The following is a 24,277-nucleotide window of genomic DNA, read 5'->3' on the forward strand; positions in this document are numbered from 1 at the left end:
GTGGGAGCTTTGTGTTGGCCGAAGGATTATCACAGCTTTGCCACCAGCAGCCAAGGCAAGGAGCAGAGGAGAGCGCAGCTTACAGAGACACTATGTGCTGTGACGACTGTGGGAAAACAGTGTGTTTGTAGTTGTGTGTGTGTTGCACAGAGGGGGAAGCACACATGTGTGTGTGTGCGCAGGTATGTGAGGCCACGGGTGGTTGGTTGTCTGCATCCACCTTGGAAAGCCAGTAGGCCATCTCAAACACACACAGCATCAATCATTTCCACATGCAGTCCTGTTTCTGACCGACCGAGTGTCACTGACCAACTCAAAAAGCTCCTCAAGTTGTATCAGAGAGAAATGGACAAAATCTCAATCACTTTCTCACTGTCTTGTGTGTAAGCACAAAAAATTTGATGTAGCTTCTGATGCAGGTGAGCCAGGGGCAAGACATCACACGGTGATTAAATGCAGTTTGATTCTGATGCTTTACTCTCCTCTGTGGATATCTGTTTTCTTAATTCCTCATTTCATTTCTCTTCACATTAGACTTGTTCAAGCAAATTCAGGCTAAGTTCCTTGTTTTTGTGAATTTCAAGTGGAAACCAATCCAGGAACTTGTTGAACTCAGATCATTTCAAAAACATGACCTTGTTTGGTAGAGGAGGACCCTATTGTTTATGTTTGTTTCAACATACTTTCAGTAAAGCGGACCACAAGCTGTTAAAGGGAAAGCTCAATTTTTCTGACCAGAATCTGTTGTGGCTACATGCACTTTTATCATTTTTTTCTAAACTGTGCTGATTGGTCTTTCTTTAAATCTCTAATGTAAAGACTTGGATGGACTGTGTCTGTGAATTCAAATAACAAAAACAAAAAAAACTGAGGAGGTGCAGACAAAGCTTGAACTTGACACTGAAACATTTTTATTTTCATTTTTTCTGTTCACATAAGACTCTATCATTTTGAGTCCGTACCCAAGGAAAAAACCTCAAAGGAATCTCTGTGCTATAGGGATTTTACTTGTCTGAAAAGTTATAGACACTGTCAGGTCACAGAAATACAAACATACTGATGATGAAACCAAACTGTACGTGCTAAGTAATGGTTTTGGTATAAGTAACAATGAAAACAAGTCCACAGCAATCATAGCTGAAGGTTGAAATGAGCTACAGTACATTTACATGAGCCCTGCAAAGAGGTTTCACTGTGTAATACACCTGTTAGAAATGAACTGGAAGCATCTACAGCAACTGAAACAGAAAAACACAAATAAAAACTAGAACTGTTAAATGATTATTTTTACACCTAAAGTCACATTGAATTTCAATTTACTTTGACTAATTTGGTTTAATTGTATATAACATTTTTTTTTTTTGGCTTGAAGCAGTTTTAAGCCCATATTATAAAAGTACTGCAATTCATATTTCTGTCCTGATTTGTAAAACAAATGAATGCAGCTTATGACTTGAATTTTTAAATTATTATTTCAGTAACTACTAGAGCCCGACCAATATGGGATTTTTGGGGCCGATGCCGATTATGATACTGGGGGCAAAAAAAAGCAGATTTCCAATATATCAACCAATATCTGATATATCGGCTGATATATATAATAAATTCATTGATATACACAGGATATATACTGTATATGAACACAAATTATTATAATACCTATATGATTCAAGACAGAGACAGAACACTATTAAATTAAACAAGGAACTTTAATTATAAAACTTTCAGCATAAGAACTGTAGTGTTAACCAATGATAAATAAGAACAAGTTGTAAACACAATAATAAATAAATAAGTCAAACTTTAAACACAGTAAGTAGAAAAAAAAAGTCAAACTGTAAACACACAATGAGCAACTTACACGCCGTTATAACGCCGTTATATAGTCTTACATTACATAATGGTGGACAGAGGGGGCGGGCACTTGGGCAGTGTGCAGCCCAACACACAGGAGGAGGAGAGACAGAATCTCCACTGAGCAAAATTTTTTATAATCGGCTACATTTTGGCCGATGTTGATTAATCGGTGACAGACATAATCGGCCTGATTAATTGGTCGGGCTCTAGTAACTACCCATTCTTCTCTGTGAGTGTGTGGTTTGAAATCATGATTTTGAGGTTGGTGACAGCTTTAAAGTGCCAATCTGAATCAGAAATACTTTATTGATCCCCGAGGGGAAATTACGTTACAGTTACATCCCACCCAAAACATATAAGACCACACAGTGACGTGGGAATACAGGAAATGGGAGAACCTTGGCTCTGCCAGTGTGCCCAGCACGCATTGGGAGAAGAGAGGGGAAAAAAAGGTTAAAATCCAAACTATGCCCCAAAAGGGGGGCAAGAGATCAGGGGAAAAACACCTCTGCATATGAGCACATGATAACAACAAGCAAAAACTCAAAGACTTCACCAGACACAGAGGGGTGCGCACCCTGCCTTACATGGGTACGTGCACATTAACCCTCAGCTGACTGCACTGTTATGAGCCAAAGAAGGCGTGGAGTCTGAGGTTATGTGTGTGCTGTGTGTTGTGTGTCCTCATGTGTGTGTATGTGTAAGCCTGTTGACTTTGATGCTATGGCCCATTGTTGTATTTTCACCATGTTGACAGGCAGGCAGCAAGTTGTCCCCCGTTTAGCTAACCTTAGTTTCATGATAATTGCAAACTGACATCATTCTCCTGAGCTGCGCCTGCACGCTTAGTTCTTGTTGTCAGCTCAGTCTTGAAGTATTACACATGTGACTTTAAATTTTGTAAACTGAGAGAGTTTGGGCTGAAATGTGTCATTCAAAAGCTCCAAGGTGATGTTTTCTATCACAGCGGCTGCAGGAAGCAGGAAAATGCTGCAGTGGCTTCTCTACAGGGGCCTTAAGGGACAAAATAGCAAGCAAAAATAATACAATATTCTAAAACCAGCATAAATGTTTTGATCCTCGTTTGTCCATGATCAAGGGAGTATTGATTAAAACTTAATTGGTGGATTGGATTTGTGAGGCTTATTTTCTTCAGTTGGGATCAAATAAAGTCACCTCAAACTAATTTAAGTTTAGCTTCTGAGCCATTCCTAAGTAAAAGATACCAAACCAAAACTATCTGAGAACCTGCCGTGTCGTATTGACTTTCAGTGCACAGCTACACTCTCTAGGACTACTCTCTAAACCCCTGAGAAAGAAAGAGAAAGACACCAAACTGATATGATCCCTCAGGCCCTCACCCTGCTGGCAATTTAGATAACCCCTGATAGGAAGCGAGGAGAGGAAACAGAGGGAGGGAGGGAGGTACGGAGAGAGGGATGAAGGTTCCTCCAGTTAATTAATATTGTATGAGGCCGACAACTCCTCACACACATGCACACACGCATACAAACTCACATTCACGCCAGGTCCTCAGACAACTATCACAGGTTGATGAGAGAATAAGAGGGGATTTCATTTCTTCTTCTTTTTTCATTGTGTGTGTGTATGTGTGGGTGCAGGATCAGAGTGTGAGGAGATAACACAAGCCCAAGGTCAGAGACAGAGGGAGACCTACAGCCAATTTACATGAGAGATGAATGGGATGAGGGGCTGGAAGGGTGGAGGTTTGGGGGGGTGAGTTAAAGAGGGGGGGACTGTGATCTCCTTAGGGTGCATATGTGTGTGTTTGTATGTGTGTGTGCGCGCTTGCAAGAGGTCTGTGATCTCCTGGCCTTTGTGATGGAGATGGGCCCGGCCGGCCTGACCCGATAATGACGCGACGCTCTAATAGCATTCATCCTTTCTGCCGCAAAACTACTCAAGCGGAAAAGAGAGAGAGGGAGGAAGAGAGGGCGGAAAACAAGTGTGAGGGGGAGATGTGGGGAGAGAAAGAAGGAGAGGAGGAGGAGGAGGAGGAGGAGGAGAAAAGGAGGTTAGCTAAGCTATGTTTAAGAAATGACGCGAGGCACAAATCATTTGTAATCTCCGAATCAGGGCTGAGAGACAAAGGAGGGGGCACATTGGAGATGAAGGTGTGTGACGCTGTGAGAGTGTGAGTTTGGGAGAATGGCATTAGGTGTGTGTGTGTGTGTGTGTGTGTAACATTAGCAGTAAATACACTGTGCCTGTGTCTCCTCTCTCTCTTTATCAGTGTATATTTGCTGTGAGCGCTGGAGCATGGAAGGCTTTCAGAACACTGGCCCATAGGGGACGGGACCCCGTGTCCAACACACACACACATACACACACATACACACACACAGCAGTTCCTTATCATACAGGGTCATTACAGGCCTCTAACTATAGCCTGCTAATCAGTGGTTTATATCAGCACCCATATTCAGCGTACAATACACAGCAGGTATCAAAGAGAGCATGGGAATGATGGGAAACGAAGGAGGATAATGGGAGACAAATGGAACATGAAACCTTTGCATTTTTAGAGAGAAATTAATACACACGTTTTCAGAATTGGTTTTCTAGTAACAACCTCTTTCATTTTCTCCTTGTGTCCTCAGACTAAGCCTGGAGTTCCTGTAAAGCAGCCTGGAGAAGACCAGGGGAGAAGTCCTGCCTATTGCTTCAACTGCTCCAGGAAAGGACACTTTGGACATGTGAGTAACTCAATCTGGTTGGTTTAAATATTACAGCAAAAAATGTCATTTCAATCACTGTTTTGGGAAAAGTCTAGTCAGGGCTGAGAATCATATGGACGACTTACTGGCAGCAAATTTTTAAAAAAAGTTGTTTATTCATTTTTAGTGCAACATCTCCTGAAAATGTTGGTGTCTTTACCTAACTAGAAAAGCACTCAGAGAGCGCAGACCTCCCCCAAGCATATTGTGATTGTTACACAACACTTTAGTCCTACTTTAATGTTATACTCCCTTTTAGCAGACTGTCTGTTACAATTTGGTGTTAGATGCAGGTTTGTACAATAATTTGTTACCTGACAGTGTTGAAAATTATGATGACCCAGTACATATTTCATACTCCAGATCTTAGTATCCAGAATATTTCCAGGATCTGGATCTTACTTTTACATCTGTCTGTCTTGTATTGTTTTGCAAAGCAATCCGACCATTTATCGTGGAGTTATATACACATATGGTGAAAACAGCCCTATCTCACAATGATAAAGAATCATTTAAAAAAATCCTGGATCCAGACAGTGATCCTGATCACCCCCAAAATATAATCAGTTTTTTCTTATCTCATTTTGAACATTTCCTGAAAATTTCATCAAGATGCGGTTGTTACTTTTTGAGTTATGTTGTTCACACTCTCCCAAAAACATAACCTCCTTGGCCGAGGTAGTTAAAAGCTTTTTATATCTTGAGAGGTTTATCTCCATGTTTCTACAGCATCCTAAAAAGGACAGGCTTAGTACTAGCTGCTGTGGGACTTTGCCTTTTTACACCTGCATACACTGGTCATCACTTATTAGCTTCCTGTATCTTCTCATCTAAGCCATCATACGTGTGTGTTTTCTTCAGACATGTACACGACAGAGAATGTTCAATGGGACGTACCCTAGCACCCCGTTCATCAACTACTATGACAACATGGATGCCATCAACCGCAGGAAGCACAGGATAAAGATGAAGATAAAAGGTGAGAATCATACAGACGCTAAAAGCAGACCTGCTTTACGATATCTACACTCAACTCTTCTCTACAATCCAAAACCTTCAACAGCCAATCCCACTGAAGGGGCTTGTTAACTATATTATGATCCAGGTTTTTACCTAAATATGTTACTGTCTTTCAGATTAAACTACTCTTGGGTAACTTAATTTTCATCATGATAATAAGGACACATCCCTGAGTGATACAAACAAATGATCAACAAGCCTTTTTCTTTCTGTTTCCCACAGAACTGAAACAGAATGGCCTCTTCCCTTCTGGTAGAGAGACCCTTCCTACTCCTGGACCTCCAACGAAGAGACAGAAACTGGACCATAACAGAAGCAACCACAAGCCTAACCATAAACCACACCAAAGCAACAACCATACAGCAAGCCGGAGTCACATTTTTTTCAAAGATAGCTATGACTCTAAGGACACAGCAACCAAAACAAACAAACACAACAAGCACAAGCAACAGGAGACCACAAGCAATGTAAAACCATGGAAGCCCAAGAGACCCGTGCCCACTTCCAGGGACCCACCATCCAAACTGATACTGGATGAGGCTGATGACTTCCCCAGAGGCGGGGGCAGAGGTGACAACGTGGTGATGAAGACGAAGAAGAAGAGGAAAAGGTCGAAAAAAACAAAGCAGGATCCTTCAGGGGGACATGACAGCAGAGCACATGGGGGTGCAAAGGGGGAAGCTCATGGATCAAAGCAAGATAGGGGGGAAAAGAAGAAGAACAGGAGAAGCTATGACAAGGGGGACTATCACAAAAAATCGCAGAGGTACCCAACAGACGAAAACCTGTTTACCATCAAACAGAGGAGGAAGAGGAGCAGATAGCATCATGATGTGTGAGGTTTGGTTGTTGGGGACTGACGGGACCTTTTTTTCATGTCCTACAGTATGTAGTGAAGACTTTTAAGAATGGGTCGGACTCTTTTAAGACTCTGGTTCACTCTAAATAGTCTTAAGTTGCCACTGCTGCTTTTGAGGTTTGAAATTTGTTGTCACCAAGGGTATCTCCAGTGCAAATTACTACCAGGAGTTCTAGTAAAGGTACCAAAACCCATGTCAAAGCTCAGACTGACTCACAACTGTTTATTAAAGACACACTGCTGATCTGTCCTTTCATATTAAAAGCCCCACTTGCATTTCATTAAAATGTGTGTGTGGTCAGAGTGAAAGTAACTCCCCTGTCATGCCTTGCGCACATTTTAACATCAGTTATAGTGGTTTTAACTTAAGTGATGGGTGTAATTGTTCAACGACTCAATTTGCAGTTCATACATGTGGATTTGGTGATAATTAAAATCAGTAATCATCACAACTTAAACTCTACATTGTTTGTCTGCATCAAGCTTCAGTGGTTTCCTTAAATTCTGTAATACTTGACAGATAAAACGACCTCTTTGTGCCATTTCTTTCGCATTGATTCATCTGTTCTCAGCAGTTCTCCAATAAAAACAACCTGAACTTTAAAATTAGGTAATTTGACGGTTATTACAGTTTGCCAGAATTGAGGAGTATATAAAGAAAATGAAGGAATGCTTTGTTTTAAGGACACAATGGTTGGGTCATGATGTAAACATTATTATATCATGTAAAGTTTATAAAGGTTCTTGTATTTCATGAGTACTGGATAATAAAGATCTCTGCCATGATTATTAAAACTTGAAATCCAGTTTGTTGAGGTTTTACGAACACCAAAACATTTTTCATTTGTTCATTCATTCTACCATATTCTACCCCTTATCTTGTTTGGGGTCACAGAGCAGGAGCCTATCCCAGCCTATGTGTTGGGGCCAGAGGCGGGGTACGCCCTGGACTGGTCACATGGCCAACACGCAGAGACAACCTTTCATATGCACACTCAAACCTACAAGCGATTTAGACATACCAATAAACCTGATGAGCCTGTGTTTGGACTGTGGGAGGAAGCCAAAGTATCTGAACCACACATGCAGAGGGACAACATGTAAACTCCACACAGACAGACAGACAGACTCACCTGCGCAAAACTAGGATTCGAGCTGGTGATCTTGCTGTGAGGCAGCAGCATTAACTACTGTGCAGCCCCCTTGATTGTCCAGTAACCCCAAATTCTTCCTTAATAACAAGCTGTGTGTCTTTCTGAGGGTTATTAAAGAAATATTTTTTCCCCTAGTCAATGTTTATTTATTTATTCTTTATATTACCATAAGGTCTTAAGGCAAAAAATTAAGCACAAGTACAAAGTTCATTTTTATGTTTTAAGCAGATTTTACATTTCAGTATTTCTTTTGTTATTCCTGAGTTATTTTGTATTGCCTTGTTTTTAGGTTATATTAACAGAATCATCTTGAAGTTAAAACAAACAGTATCCTTTAGAAAAACACACTGCCTTCATCTGAATTCTTGGTCCAAGGACCCCCAGTAGTGTCAAAAACAGACCCACCAGAGTCCAGTGTGGCCCACTGGATAGCTTTGCAAAGTGTAATAATTACACAGAAAGACCAGCTTCATGCTAAGAGACTTTGGTTCATGCACTGCCACAACTTTTATGTATATCGTGTATATATTTTATACATTTACAAGGCAGGGGATGACTTAACCTTTTGACTTAACAGTTTTGAGCTTTAGTGTACATGGTGTGGTGTGGTATGATATATCAGTTTACGTTTTGATCAAGTAAAATACTAAACTGCCATACGTTCATAAAATATTTTTCTCATGATTCAGGTTTTTTTTCTTTCACCAAAAAAAAAGGAAAATTTGGAGTGACCTTATTTAGAGGTTGATAGTTTCGTTTTACTGGTCTGGCCAAATGAAATATGTGGCCCATGAACTGAAAGGAAATTTCACACTTCTGAGCATGGCAAAAGTACTGCGATGTAACGCAAAAGTGCATCTCTAAAATGAAAAATAGGCCTGATAAAGGAAAAGGGAACGCCTTCTTTCTTAAAAAAAATGTGCTGCAGCAATTAACTTATTTAAATGTGATGTCCAACGTTGTAAATAAAGTTACATCCCTTTTCTATGTCGGAATCCGGATTTAACGACGGCCCTTGAAGGCACCAGATGAAATACGCGTGACGCATTACGTCGCCCCGCCCCAGCTCGCGTGGTGCAGATCTAGACAGTCACACATCCTCATATTCAATTTCGGTTTAGTGCTGGAAAATACAACAGTGTGCGCGCTTTAGTCCTCGTAGGACTGCCACCAGAGAGCCTGTCAGTGTTTTACCGACAGAAGAGAAATGGAGAACGGTTCATCCACAACAGGGGACGCTGAGCTGGACCAGGCTGTCAAACAGTGGCTGCAGTATGACAAGGTGAGCTGACAGCCAAGTTAGCGAGCTAGCTCAAAGTGCTGTGGCTGTGTTGAAATGTCCGTGAAGGCAAATGTTTAAATGTAACAAGCGTTACGTTAATGATTAAAACTATGACTTCTGGTGGAGTAAACTCAGTATAGTTACATAATTTGTGACATTAGGACACTAGGGGACTGCTTCACCCTGAATGAGTAAAATGACAGATGTGTGATATAGTGGTGTTGGTAAAATGAGAAACATCACTGATCTTATCACATTAGCCCTTGATTGGGTCAGTAAATATGCGATGTATTGTAGTAATTGTTTAAAAAAAGGTCTGCAGTGTTTTTCCACTGCTGTTTTACAACACACCTGGGGAAAGGTAGTGCTTTTTGAATAGAAACTAAAAGTCAACGCCCAATGCAGCGGTTGATTTCAAGTCATTTCATGTGACGCAAGAAAGTCTGTATGCATTCATTTAGTGTAACATGAACATGATGATGAGTTATGATTTTTGTGTGCTTAATCTCAGTTATTCTTCTCAATAAAGAGATTTCAGTCCTGCAGAAGAAATGCCTTCTTTGGATATTAGTTTATGTTGCAAATATGGAGGAAAGTTCTGGTTGGATTATAAAAAAAAAAAAAAAATATCAAGGCTTTGCAGGCCTTCCTGATCTCATGAGGAGGAAATTAGATTTCTTTCATTCAGATGGAGGCACACTGATGAGGAGCACATGCTAACCGGACTACATCTAACCACATGACCTTCACAAACACAGTTATTCATGGTATTAAACGTACATGGGATGCTTCCAATGAGAACATATTGAAAAAGAGACACAAGTTTATCACTTAAAAGCTTCATCAATGAATATTTGTCTCTCATTTGCTGACTTTCTGTGTTTACCAAAGGCTTTGTGGGATTACAAATGTCAACTTAAAAGTTAATACTTTGGTGAGACGATTGACAAATTGTTCTGTCATGATGACACTCGACTCATTTGGTAGAAATGTGCTTGTGAATGACAGATCATGATCTGAGCAAGAACAAAGGGCGACAGAAGTTATGAGCATTTCTAAAGTTTTTTTAGTGGTTAGCCAAAAAGCTTGCTTTTCATCAAAACATCTGAGAAAAGCAGATAGAAGTATTAAGAGCAAGCCCAAGGACTTAAGAACTTTTCAGATGCTTTAATAGACATCATAAATCATTATTGCCTGAGTCCAGCTGTGAGCTCCAAACCAAAGTATTTAATGAATGTAGTTCATTAACCAACCTGAAAGTAATTCAGAGTTTTGTTTTCTCCTCAGAACCCAAAGACAGTGATGATGGTGCAGGAGCTGGTGAAAAACAAAGACGTGGAAGGTCTGAAGAAATGTTTCTCCTCCAGGATGGAGTTTGGCACAGCAGGTCTGAGAGCACCCATGGGCCCTGGCATTTCCTGTATGAATGACCTCACTATCATCCAGACCACTCAGGTCAGTTAATAGATAAACTACAAGCCTGTCGGTCATGATGCGTTATGTCACATGCACAGCCAAACAGACATGTAATTGCCTCTTGTCCTCTCAAGTTAGACTCTGAACTCGTGTGATGGTCTGCATAACTCACATACCACTGCCTCATTATCACAGCAGAGTCTCAGACTTTTTCTGTGTGTTTTAATTTCCTGTTGTTGTCTTCTACTTCCTCATTTTCAAATCTGCTCTCATCCTTCACAGGGTTTCTGTCAGTACCTGGAGGAGAGTTTTGGGAACCTGAAGGAGCGAGGGGTGGTGATTGGTTATGATGCCCGAGCCCACCCAGCTAGTGGGGGCAGCAGCAAGCGGTTCTCCAACCTGGCTGCAGCCGTGTTTATCAGCCGAGGGGTGCCAGTCTACCTCTTCCACGACATCACCCCTACACCCTTTGTGGTAATCACTTGTTCCGTTATTTCCACATAGGTTTTTTTATATAACACAGTAACACTACCAGATGTAGTCCAGAAATATTTTTTTTAACATCCTTTTTAATTGAAAATTTTCTCAGAAGGAAAACAGAAAAAAAAAGTCCAGATTTTGTACAAAGTATTTGCTTAGTTGGTCCATAAACCTACATACAGCATTCACCCAAGAGCACATAAAACATGACAAAAAAAAAAAAAGTTTTTTTTTTTTTTTTTTTCAAAGAGCTATATCATTCTCAGATAGGTTAAGAAAACTAATGATTGGGAGGTCACTGGACCAAAAAGAGAGGAAATGATAAAAAATAAAAATCCAAAATGAATCAATCAGATAAAATTAACTGTTGTTTTTATTTGCGTTATTTTGCTTTAAATTTACGAGAAAGTGCCTTAGATTCATTTGTGATTGATTATCTAGTATCCTACTATTGTATTTGTAAATGTTTTAAATATGAAGTCTTTGTAAGTCAGTCTAATATTGCTTTAACTTCTTGCATCAAGCCACAGAAGTTAAAGTGCAAACTCCACTGTAAGAGCAAACTGCCGTCATGATCCTTTCGTTGCATAATGTACATATGATTCACCTGCTTATACTTTTTGTGAGCGGCAGAGGTTACCCTACTTTCTCCTGTGCTTAATGATGCATGCACCTTATACTAGTTTATATTTTTGTGCAGCGGCATAAAAAACTGCCTTGAAGGTTGAATGTGTGCCAGATTTTCAGTCATAAACACTGGTATAACCCACTTTCCCTACATGAGGAGCAAACTTTGTCACAAGCACATGATTATTTTACAGCATTTGCTTCCTTTTGCATAAATGTTGCTAAACTGGAAAGGATTCAGGAGGTTCTACTACTTCACACTGGTAAAATAGTTAATCAGTTTTTCACTTATTTTAACTGGACAAAGAGGAAGTGTGCATTTCACAGAGAGGAAGTTGGAGTAGTAGTGTCACTCTGAGCTCATAAAAGAAATAACTTTCTGCTGCAAGGAAAAGTAACCGGCTGTTTCCTTAAATCAGTGTTTTGCAATGTACTGTATATCTGTTAACTGTCTGGAACTATTCTGTCTTTGTAAACAATGAGTAACACATTTCTTTCCTGTCCCCTTCAGCCTTTTACTGTGTCCCATCTGGGTCTGTGCGCTGGTATCATGGTGACTGCTTCTCACAACCCCAAACAGGACAACGGCTACAAGGTAAACACATCCACCTACTTACTTCTTCATTCTTTCACCCCTTCATTTACGGGTTTATTTGCTGTTTAACTAGTTATTAATCCAAGTTTAATAGTTGAAAGATGTAAATACTGCTCACAGTTTGTTATCAATGACAGTTTGCTTAATTTGCTTTGCTGAGAGTTGAAATAACTAGCTAATTAATGTGTTATTTCACAACTAGGGCTGTCATTTTAACGCATTAATTAATTTGATTAATTACACTGCAAATTAACGCGTTATAAAAATTAACGCAGATTAATCTGGATCCTAAACCCGCGGGGTATTCAAAGACGCACTTATTTTCAGATGTCTGGCATTTACACACCGTTTGCCCTACTTGGAAAAAGTGGTGTTCTCGTTAGATTTTCAAATTTCCGACGGTCCCTGAATGTACCACACTTGACGTCAGCAACATGGTTAAACCGGGGGAGAAGCAGGAGTGATTTTTGGGGGACTGGCGTCCACATCTCGTTTATTCACACGTCCTTTTTTGAAAATCTGCAGAAAATCAACCGTTTTTTCTAGCTCAATTCTGTAAAAAACAGATATTTCTACACTCTTTGCTGCACTAAACAAGCCCTGAATGATCAATATTTGTCCTATATTTAAATATAAAGAATTCTTTGAAAATTTGCTCCCATCTTCCTGGTGTCATGTTTCGGCTTGGGGCTGCTCTGCACCAATGAGCAACAGTTTGTGTGTTCAGAGCATGTAAAACTGAAAATACTTCACTTTTCTGTGATCCAAGACTTGAATTAAGTGTTTTGTACATAGTTCCTTACAGTTTTTAGCCTTTAGCCCTGGTTCTTCTGACCTCATAGAAGTATAGAAGTTCACATTGCAGTGAAAATTGAGTCCACATCGAGCAAAAATGTGACAGAAGCAAAAACTATCCTAAAACTCAAATCAGCTTATCTTTGGTGCAGGACTGTGTAGATTTTGTAAAGATAGAACCATAACACTTTTTTCATGTGTTCCTTATGCCTCAAGGTACCCAAAAATGTGTTGTATTCACACCTTATTTTAAAATGTTTTTATAATGTCTTTTAATGTAATTTTAATGTCCTGGGATTCAAATTCTTTATTTTGGGACCTTAAGCAGATATGAGATTAAAATGTGATTAATTAGATTAATTAATTACAAATCTTGTAATTGATTAGATTAATTTTTTTAATCGCCTGACAGCACTATTTACAACATTCACTGTTTTTTCTTCTCCATATTTAGAGTGTTACTGTTATTTCGATATCCTGTTGGGTTTGTTTTCTTCAAATCAGTTGTAAACGTAGGTTATATATGTCATTTTCAAAACAAGATTATAGATATTAGTATGTGAGATTGGATCATAGTATCATATTGGCAAATCAATAAATCAGCAAATAAAAGAAAGGAAATGAAGGAGAAAATAAAACAGATCATTTGTTTGTGAATCCACTGACTCTGCATTGTCTGTGTCTCAGGTTTACTGGGAGAACGGGGCCCAGATAATCTCTCCTCATGACAAAAATATCGCCAAAGCCATAGAGGAAAATTTGGAGCCTTGGTCTGAGTCCTGGAACACAGAGGAAGCCCTGAAGAGCCCGTTACTCAAAGACCCCTATGAGGACACTCACACGCAGTACTTCAAAACCATCCAGAAACACTGCCATAACAGGTAGTACACAGATGATGACTGGCTGAGTAGTAGAAGCCATTTAATAAACCAGTACATGAGCACAACTAAGGTCATTTCTTTGACTCCTGCTTTTTTTCCCACAGGGACATAAACAAGAGCTCAGAGGTGAAAATCGTGCACACATCCGTGCACGGTGTCGGCCATACATTTGTCCAGTCAGCTTTCAAAGCCTTTGACCTTCCGCCTCCATACGCTGTAGAGGAACAGAAAGATCCAGACCCAGAGTTCACCACTGTCAAATATCCCAATCCTGAGGAAGGGAAGGGAGTCCTGGTATGCTCTGATCACTCTTGTTAAAGGCACAGCTACAGAGATACGTTGGTGTGTTGTGGTTAGAGGTGTGACGTTTGTTTGTGTTTTGCAGACGCTGTCGTTTGCTCTGGCAGAGAAGGTGGGGGCGTCTGTTGTGCTCGCTAATGACCCTGATGCTGATCGACTGGCAATAGCTGAGAAGCAGGAGAGGTCTGTGTTTGTGTGCATATGATGATTTTCTTTTTAACACAACATCAAAAACATAAGGATAGCTCCAGCTTTGAAAGAACATACAAGTGTTATAAAAAGTTACCCGTTGGACAAACTGTGCTTATTTCTTCATAATCTTATTCTCTCTTTTTCGTCAGTGGCCAGTGGCGATTGTTTAGCGGTAATGAATTAGGAGCGTTACTTGGTTGGTGGATGTTCCGCTGCTGGAAACAGCAAAACTCGGACCCTGCTGCTGTGAAAAACCTTTACATGCTGTCCAGCACCGTGTCATCCAAGATTTTGCGCGCCATCGCTCTCAAGGAGGGCTTTCACTTTGAGGTAACACGCAGAAGATCGAAACGTTTTTACGTGTGAGAAACAAAACTTACATGTTCATTCATGCATTCTTTATTGATTTCAAAATGTTTAAGAGTAGAATTAGGCTGGTATGATTAAAATGATTTCCTCACTCATCCTAAAGGTTGAAGTTTTCCCAGCTCAAAAGCCAGTTTTCAGTAAATCTGCTTTTTCTTTTTATATGAAATACTGTCACTAGTTGTGGTTTAAGAGTGATTGTGGCTAATAGCCATCAGTTCTTCTGTCAAGAACACTGTTCATGTGAATTTTCCTGGAGGCAACTTTTCAAACCCCTCACTATTACTATCTGTGCTGTTTGAACAGGAAACACTGACTGGGTTCAAGTGGATGGGAAACAGAGCCAGAGACCTTTTGAACCAGGACAAAGCCGTTCTGTTTGCATTTGAGGAGGCAATAGGTACACAAACTCACCCACACAAACACATGCACATACACACAGAACTGAAAAGTCTCAATGGCAGAATAAAAGAGCTGGAGTCCCGATTAATTCCTTGTGGCATGTTGTTATGAGAAATTGTTGACATGCTGATCTCAGAGACATGACACACTGATTTAATTTGTTGCCTAAAAGAAGTCAACTTATTCAAACGATTTGATACCGTGCAACCACAACTTTCTATTCAAGAAAAACATTTTGGCTCACAAGACGTCAGCTGGGTTGAGAGTGGCTGAGAAGGAGCTTGTGATGGACTCATGAGTACTACTCTCCCATGTGAGATCCATGCTTGTGCAAATTGAATGACCTCACATGTCAATATGGGAAAATTGTGATTTAATAGAATAATAAATACAATTACAAGATATTGATCTGCTTATTTTTGTGTTTTGTTTTCTAAGTGGAAATTGTAACTTGAAACCTCCCAGAAATCCAGTTATAAAAACTATCGTCAACTTTATTATTCTTTGAAATATTGTGCCTACCATTGGTCTCATTTTTTCCTCAACAAATTTCTACCTTTCTTCCGATATCTTACAAATCTTCTTCTTGAACCCCGCTGAGAGCCTCACATGTAGCAGTTAATGCCTGTTGAAGTGTTTTTATTCTGGTTCTGTAACCGTGTCGAACAGTCCAAGTAACTCGTTGAATTAATAAATCAGTCATAAAAATCAAAGACTGCAGGTTGTTTTTAGACTTTTAAACATTTGCGTCTTTCTTAATTATTCAAAGTTTTGGTTTGGTTAAAGATATTTAAGGTTAATAAGACAACACTTCACTCAAACTGACACAGACAACATCATACAGGATAGAGCATTCCTGTATAACATGATTTTGATGCTCTGATTGGCATCACATGCTATTGCACGCTCTGTAAGTAAAGAAAACTTGTGACTATTTCAGCCAGAGCTCTGAGCATAAAGGGATTGACTGTGTGTGTCTGTGTGTCTCTCAGGGTACATGTGTTGTCCTGCTGTGCTGGATAAGGATGGAGTGAGTGCTGCAGCCATATCAGGAGAGATGATTTCCTATCTGGCCACAAAAAACACAAGCCTGTCTCAACAGCTCACTTCTGTCTATGAAGAGTAAGATAAAAGTAGTTTGTACATTGTTCTTAACTTGCATTGATTTATTTTTCTGAGAAATTAAAAGTAAAATCACTGACTCTTTTTCCACTCCCTTTCCTCAGGTACGGCTACCACATCACTAAGAACTCTTACTTCATTTGCCACGACCAGAATGTGATCCGCAGTTTGTTTGAACGCCTGCGCAACTACAAAGACAAAAAGGACTTGTATCCCACTGAGTGTGGTCGCTTCTCCATTTCTGCTGTACGAGACCTGACCACCGGCTATGACAGCAACCAACCGGACAAAAAAGCTGTAAGTCAAACAGACATGCATCAGCACATCCACTCAGAGCAGGATTACCTCTGGATCCGCCTCTAGCAGGGCTGCCAAGAATGTTAAGTTGCCCCTTAGAAAAAAATTACTTTTCTAAGTTTGAGCAAAATTAACATTGGTTAGAAAATGGGGTAAAATTCAGAAATAAATTCTCATCATATATTCTGTCACATCATGAAAGTTTCTGTTTGCAAACAGAGGAGGCAGCTCTTAAATTCCTGTGCCTGAATTTGAAGCATTGTGTGAAGTAAAAGCAACTTTAAGTTTAATGCAACTTTTTGGAGAAGTGAGCCCAAAGTTTGTAGTGTCAGTTCCTGGTTATTGATATTCAATCTGTCACATTCTGTCCTCATTATAAAGCAGTTCTAAAAAATGTTTAGGTTTAAGAAGTTTCAGTTTAAGAAGTGACAAAATGTGACAAAATCTCTTCACAGAGCTTTGAGGCACATACTGTCTCATCGATTGGCTGATCAGCAAACAGCTTTACCACTTTGGCTCACTCACGCTTCTCACACGAAGATAGTTTGGCTGAAACAGGCAGCCGTTTAACCAACCACCTGTTAACTAGGGGTGGATTGGTTTCCCTCACTCGGCTCGGGGTGTGTGTGCTCTGTCCAGTCTGTGTTTTTCTTTTGTCTTCTTTTTACAACTCAGCAAGTATGAAGCTCCAATCATATGAGGCGAAGGATACAGCGGCACAGGTGTAGGGAGGCCTGTGTGTTGTTTACATGACGAGGGGAGAAGGCAGAGTCAGAGGGTGAACCTGTGCCGTTTAACCATTCTGCTGTCTGGGAGCACTTTAGATTAGATTTCAGACCCCTCAGGCGAGTTTCTTTAAAGACAACAATTCTTGCGACTTCTCTGAAGTTTCGACAATCTGAGGTTAAAGCGTGTTTTGATCTCCTCAATGGTCAGCAAGTTTGAGTCACTGTCCTCCTCAATTGCAGCGGATGAAATCACGCAAGTGTGTGTCTCATTATGGTCACTTCTGCCGGTCCTCAGTCCAGATTAAAGAGGAGGCTTGATATTTAGACCAGAAAAAAACAAGAATGGACAGAAGAAAGTTAATTTTTAGTTCTAAACATATTTATGAGGTTGTGTTTTACCTGCTTTCTGTCTCTCCCATGTTATTTCTCTCCTCTACACGGTCCATGATAATTACACGCAAATAAATTATTATGCAAATTAGACAGCAGCGTCATTAAGTGGCTTTTAGTGACTTCTGGGACAGCCATTAGTGATTTTCCTTACTGAGGAGTTGGCATGTTGAAACTAGCAATGTTTCACTCAGCTTTAATGAGGTTTTAAATGAAACAGCCTCATTCTTTCAGTTTTTTCATGACTATACATGACATAACAGATTAAAAATAATCTGTTAATGGTGGATTATTAGGGTATATGGTAAAAATAAAGGTGTTAAAAACAACATCAATGTACATTGAACTGAAAACCATGACTACAAAACCGTGACAGGAACAGAACCGTGGATTTTGTGAACCATTCCTACTGCATGGTACCAGAACAGCTGTGAGAATTGAAGAGCATTTAGCTGCTAAAGACTAAATGTTTCCCCACAGTGTTGCAAGACACCAAATAGACCCAAAAGACAATTAGTTATAAACTAATTGGCTTTGTGGCCAAAAACACATCTCTGAGTTTCACATGTCACTGCTGGATGACGAACAGTTCATGTAACACAATTCAGTGCTCAATTCAACATATGTTTACTCTGCCCCCAAGTGGCCAAAGAGTACTCAGCTTGGCTGTAGGTAAATAGTCTTATCAGGTGAACCAAGATTATATTATGGAAGAGGTGAGTTGCTGCAGACAGGGTGAATCCTGCCTGAGTATTTTCAGTATTTTTTGTAGGTTTTGTTTTCATTTTTATCCGTCTCTGTCCCAGGTGCTTCCCACCTCCCGTTCCAGTCAGATGATCACGTTTAACTTCTCAAATGGGGGTGTGGCCACAATGAGGACCAGCGGCACTGAGCCAAAAATCAAATACTACACTGAACTCTGTGCTGCTCCTGGGAACAGGTGAGTCTCCTTACATGATGCCGTGCAAAGCAAAGGTCTAAAGATGACTGAGGTTTTTATGTTGTATGGTTCAATTGTTGCACTGATTGTTGATGCTGTTAAATATATGAAGACAGGTCAATGTCTGAAAGCCCAAGTTAATGAACCAAGGCGCATTTGATTAAGTTCAATTTTTAATAAATTTGGAAAAATGATTCTAACAAAGTTTCAGTGATGGTTTCGTTAAAGAGTCGATGTTTACTTCTTGGCTTCATAATCATAAAAGACAACCCTACTTACCTTATCACACCAGCTTCATCCCAACATGTTTTTTCCCCTCTGCTTCTTGTCTCTGACAGTGATGTGAAGCAGCTGAGGAAGGAACTGGATGACTTGGTCGATGCCATCGTTGAAAACTTCTTGGAACCAGAGAAGAACAAACTTCAGCCCAAGCCGGAGTAGCACTTTAGAGACGTACAATCAGATAGAGGACCAGTAAAGACCAGTTTTTACCAGCATTTCACATAATGTCCTTACCAATACAGAAGGGATTTTCGGTTTAACACAGGCTTTATTTCACATTTAGAACTCAGCTTATCACAGTTATTTCATTTATGTCTTTCTGGGCCAGTTTCGCTGATGCAAAATCATTAAGGGTTGCAGGGTTGTTGACAACTTCTTACCTCTACATCTTTGGTTTGTAATAATGGCTCTAGAGACAGGATTACACAGCTGTCGCAGTGCAAAAACATTCTTTTTTTTGACCCCTGCACTGTGGATTTAACAACTCATACGTAGTCAAAGTCATTTCTTCTGATTGTAGTGTTGCAAATATTGCCTTCACTTGAAAATGCATTCCATACTGATATAATCATAAAGTGCCGATATTAAAAAGTTACAGAAATGTTATGAGGAACTGCTGAAAATGATTTAGCTGTGACTGTAATGAATGTTGTAAATTGATTTCATAATAGTTATTTATAATGTAGCTGGTGATGAAAAGTGAGCAGGTTGAAAGTAACATTCAAACTGTCTTAAATCAGAGCTAAATGTGTAAAACATACTGATGTGTGAGATGACTCATCCAAAAGCTTAGAGCTCCACCCAGTGTAGGTTTTGTACATGCTCCTATTTGTCATTCCTCGTTATGATGAAGTTAACAGTCAGTGTAGAGCAGTTCCTAGAGAGCAGTCAGTTACATTTGAAAAGCAGACCCTTTCATTCTCTCTGATTTATGACTCAGCTGTAAAATTAGCACTAATTATGTGCCTCATATTCCAAGACACTGTGCTGAAAATGACTCAATAAAGATGGTTCCTAACGGAGCATGTGAATATGACACGAACACACACACACAAACAAACACACATGTATTACGTGCTGGCACGTTAGTCTCGCATCCTGTGGCAGTGCATGAATACAGCATGCACTTGCCATGCTCCATCTGAGTGTATAGAGGACAGGAGGGAGGCAGGGTCTGTCCTGTCTTCTATATTTAACTACAGCTAGAAACGGTTGCTGCTGTGTGGGGACCGCTCACTCTCTCTGCGCGGACGTATGTAGCTGAACGCACAAGTTACACTTGCACAGCGCACACCGAGCAAGGCGACAGTGAGCAGGTAAGGAGGCTGAACCGGCACGAGGAGATTGTTTTTAACATGTGCTTCGTATTCTGAGAGAACCGAGAGGTCTGCGTAACCCGTGCGTAAGAAACTCTTTGCCGTGCGTAATTCTACATTAACCGCGTTAGTAAGGCACGTGAGGCTGCGCTTCACGGATATAAGATTTCATTTTAACTTCCGTTGCTTCTCTGGTGCAGTGGACTGACTGACGTAGCGTGCCGCGCGCTCCTAGTGGGTTCAAGTTTAGAAATACTCGCATTTCAACAAGGTCAAAATGAGGTACGTTGGCTGCCACTTCCGTTTTATGTCCATTTAACTTCAACGTTTGGTTTCTCTGCGGTTGGTGTTTTTCATTTACAGTTCATCATGTCCTGCTTAAACCGGGTCTGACATATTTCTCAGACTAACTGCGACAGCACAACATTCATGAAAGAATGTTAAATGTTGTATTTTTGCCATGGATAGCAGGAGAAGTCAGGTGGACCTCTGTGTCCCTCTTTCTCTCTGACTGTAAAGCAACTGGCCAAACATGACCCTCATAGTTTAAGTGTCATATGTCCGTGTGTCCTTGAGCGTAAACGACTCGGTCAGAATTGAAACCATGTGTTAGTAGTTGGGTAAACAACACCAGAGGTCATTCTGTAGCACCCTACAAACGACCCTGCATGCCATGGTCACTGATTCTGACAAAAAGAAGAAATGTGTGCTTTTCCCTCAGTGCTGTAAATACTCCTATTTATTTGCTTGATTTTTTGGCAGGTAAATAGACTTTCTCCAGCACCAGTCATGGAGGGGCTCTACTTTGAAGTAAAGCCCAGAAAAGATGAGTCCATCAGGCCAGGAAGCTCTGAGAAACCTCCTCTGCAGTTGACCTCGAATCATCGCTCATGTCCCTCACTTTCCCATCTTTCCTCCTCCTCAGCATCTTTTCAGAAAGTCACCTCTGCTGGCAGGAGGAATACAACATGGGGGGGAAAGGTGGAGGAAGAAGGAGAGGAAGAAGAGGAGGTACGCTACAAGCTAACATTAATCGGTTCTCTGCCGGTCCACCACTTGACCACCATGGCCATGCTGCCTTGGGTGGTGGCAGAGATCAGCAGGTGCCATCCATTAGAGAAGGACCAGAGTCAAACAAGGGCTTCAAGTCCAGGAAGTGGACAGCAGGATACTTCTAGATGTAATCACACAGTTTTTCTGTGTGTGTCCGCATCATGGGTGCGGTGTATGTCTGTCCTCGGAGAGAAGGTTGTCTGGGATCCTCTGACGCACACTGTCCTGTTTGAATGTCGACCTCACCGGGTAACAAAGCTCATTCACAACAGCCAGGAGCCCCGCAGCTTTGGCTGCCTGGTCAGAGAAACAACAAACTGTGCCTGCTATGTCTTCCAGTGCCAGGACAGCACCAAGGTAAGAGTATGTGCCTAACTGAGATGACAAACATACCTTCCCCTGGCTGTTGACAAACACATGTAAAAAAAAAAAAACAATACTGTAGCTACAGCTATATTTCTCAACAGACAAGATTATTGGAAAGGGATCTGTTGGAATGAAGGCGTATATGATAAAAAAGCCCCAACTATAACTATTGATTAATATTGTTTAATATTGATTTATTTTTAAAAAGTTAGTAAAACTGTAAAGGACAATTTAGATAGAATAAAAAGCTTCAAAATGCCAAATCATCCGTGCTCCGAATGGCAGACACACTGCTCAAATAATAAGAGTTTGCTGAATAGACGAAGCAATGAGAATCTTTTTATATTTGGTGACAAATGCTGCTCGCATCCAGTGTGACCGCATCAGCATTTATTGTGACATCCCTCTGAAATCACACCACAGGGCTCTATGTGCACACTGCTCCCCTCAACAATGCCAACAAACACATTCCCACTCTCTGCCGTGCTGACCAGCACACTCCTGGCCTCTAAACACGTTCAACTCTCCTCCACATGGCTCACTCTACCAACAGCCTCCGTGCAACATAAAGCTGCAGCAGGTGTTTGAGCCAAGCCCCAATCATTGATAGCTTAATCACTGCATGCCATGCCCTAAATGCCAAAGACTTCAAAGAGTCAGAGACAGAGAGAACAAAGAATTCTTAATTGGAAATTTGATGCATTAAAGAAGTCATCATACAAAATGAATGCTTGCCCTTCATCTCTGCTTTCCCTGATCTCCACAGGGCTCACGTGCACATTTCTGAGCCCACATAACGAATACCTGCATGCACTGTAAAAAAAAAAGTACAAGCCAATATGCACTGTGTGCTGTGTTGTAAATACAACTGTGTGTTATAACATATTACTGCATGCAGTGTTTGGGGTGTAAATGCACAAATACAGATGAACTTGCACTTACGTGGGCTGTATAAATACAGGCTGCTCACTTGTTGTAATGGCTTTGCAGGTATTTTCTAATGAGCTTTCTTTACATGAACCAAGCAGGATGTCGAGATAAGTTTCTATGGTAACCACTCGCTGTGGCTCATTGCCTGTTTTGGTGTGTGTGTGTGTGTGTTAGTGTGTGTGCGTGCTTGTTATTCTCTGTCTCGCTTCAGCACTTCCAAGTATGTGATGATGATGTCAGGCCGACCACCTGTTGCTCTAGCTCTGTCACACTGGGCTCGGATACAGACACACACACACACACACACACACACACACACACACACACACACACACACACACACACACACACACACACACACACACACACACACACACACACATCCACACTTGATGGGTGTTTATTTATTGATACTGTATGTTAAATTGTGTTTATTACATATTGTGAGCTAAGTTCTGAGCTAACAGAATAAAGATGCAGACTAGCTTGTTGTGGTATAAAAATGGGAATCAAGGACTTTTGGCCCTCCGAAATCAAGCCACACTGGATCGATAATTACTTTGTATGAAAGTGTGATTAAATGACACTGCCAGTAACTGGAACCACACTTCCCACACTTGAAAGGGATAGCAGTTCAAAGTGTGATTGTCAGTGTGTAATGGTGTTTCCGGTATAAAACTGTGTACTCTGAGGCTTCTACAACAAATATAGTTTTGCTTAATATGGAAAACGTCACTACGAGATTATAATCAAAACATAAGTCCTAGAGTTGGTAAAAAAAAAAAACAGCTTAACACTTCGAAAATCAGTACTTTCAGTCAGGAAGATAGCTCAATAAAGGTGGTGCAAATTTTATATACAGGAAACACAAACCAGAGCTGCTTTGATCTTCATCTCCAGCCTCACAGCTGGTAGTGGTTTTGTATTTGGACTTGATGCTGCATTTTAGCACCCCAACCACTGCACTTTAACATAATTTAGTTTAATTTAGCTTCATATTTAAAATAAATTACGTAAAATAAATGCAGATTTGTTTGTTTTTAGTTTACAACAACTATAACTCTTCCTTCTTCCCCCTGCTGATACCTAGTAACAACATAGTAGAGTAGTCCTAAAGTAAAATAACAGTGAACCAGGCTGGTATCTTCTAAGAAATGTCATGAGAAATTGAGAAAAGTCATTTTAAACTGTGATAGCAAAGGATGTCCTAACTTGTATTTGAGCTGTGTTACACCTTTAGTTTACATAGTAAGAAACAGGGTAGTGGGTTCATGTGACTCTTGCACTCTTAACAGTGGCCTGGTTTTTAGGGTCATATTGTTTTAGAGTTAGTGTTTTTTATGTGGTTAGGGTCTTTGGTTTAATACGTGGTTCTGACAAATTTGTAAGCTTCTGGTTGTAACACATTAACAATGGTCCTCACTTATATAAAAGTACAAATGCATATGGTATGTGAAAATAGAGTTTTTAAAAGAAGCTTTCAGCTCTACAGACATATTTGAGTGGATGAAGATTAAAAGATGTTTCACATAAAGAGAAAATATGAAACATCTAAGATATGTGGTATCTTATTGTCATGGGATAATTGGTGAGATTCATTGTTCTGCATTTCATTTCTTGTATAAAAATGTGGGCCAAAGTCAGTTTAAGTCAATGCCTGTTTTTTGGAAACTTATCTGTTGTGCAATGTTGAATTCCTGTAGCTTTTAAAAGCTTATTACTTCTTATTATAACTTTCTCTCTGTAAGGAGATAGAAGGTGCAGTTTTCCTTGCGTTTATGAAGTCAAAAGTTACCACTGGGTGTCCCCAGAGTTGTAAACAAAGCCCAGTGTTTCAGTGTAAAGGATTAATCCCCCTTTTTTTGTTTGTTTTTTTTCTATGCAGCTGC

General features: G+C 40.3%; 3 protein-coding genes across 6 annotated transcripts in view; all 3 read left to right on the forward strand.

Annotated features, from left to right (window-relative positions):
- The window catches only part of zcchc7 (zinc finger, CCHC domain containing 7), a 55,623-nt gene extending 48,372 nt beyond the window's left edge, over positions 1–7,251 (forward strand). Inside the window, exons 8-10 of the mRNA XM_074665527.1 lie at positions 4,479–4,574; positions 5,457–5,574; positions 5,838–7,251. Of these exons, the coding sequence (XP_074521628.1) occupies positions 4,479–4,574; positions 5,457–5,574; positions 5,838–6,439 (816 nt within the window). The 3' untranslated portion in view covers positions 6,440–7,251. The remainder of the gene's footprint in view (positions 1–4,478; positions 4,575–5,456; positions 5,575–5,837) is intronic.
- Positions 7,252–8,641: 1,390 nt separating this feature from the next.
- Positions 8,642–19,753, forward strand: pgm2 (phosphoglucomutase 2). Its single transcript, XM_074682246.1, has 13 exons — positions 8,642–8,910; positions 10,198–10,365; positions 10,609–10,800; positions 11,945–12,028; positions 13,511–13,704; positions 13,809–13,998; positions 14,090–14,187; positions 14,346–14,526; positions 14,869–14,962; positions 15,957–16,086; positions 16,191–16,383; positions 18,308–18,441; positions 18,780–19,753. The coding sequence occupies exons 1-13, from the start codon at positions 8,836–8,838 to the stop codon at positions 18,880–18,882; spliced, it is 1,836 nt and encodes a 611-aa protein (XP_074538347.1). The 5' UTR covers positions 8,642–8,835; the 3' UTR covers positions 18,883–19,753.
- Positions 19,754–19,919: 166 nt separating this feature from the next.
- The window catches only part of tbc1d1 (TBC1 (tre-2/USP6, BUB2, cdc16) domain family, member 1), a 57,853-nt gene continuing 53,495 nt past the window's right edge, over positions 19,920–24,277 (forward strand). For 2 of the 4 annotated variants that reach the window (XM_074695669.1, XM_074695652.1), the window contains exons 1-2: positions 20,185–20,321; positions 20,802–21,449. In XM_074695669.1, coding sequence (XP_074551770.1) covers positions 20,829–21,449 — 621 coding nt within the window. In that variant the 5' untranslated portion in view covers positions 20,185–20,321; positions 20,802–20,828. Of the gene's footprint in view, positions 20,040–20,184; positions 20,322–20,801; positions 21,450–24,277 lie in introns of those variants that run through there. The other 2 variants (XM_074695661.1, XM_074695675.1) reach the window with 2 other exon arrangements.

This window comes from Halichoeres trimaculatus, unplaced genomic scaffold, assembly GCF_033239565.1.
Source record: "Halichoeres trimaculatus isolate MK-OKI-2021-1 unplaced genomic scaffold, fHalTri1.1 fHalTri1_scaffold_2, whole genome shotgun sequence".
Taxonomy (NCBI): Eukaryota; Metazoa; Chordata; class Actinopteri; order Labriformes; family Labridae; genus Halichoeres; species Halichoeres trimaculatus.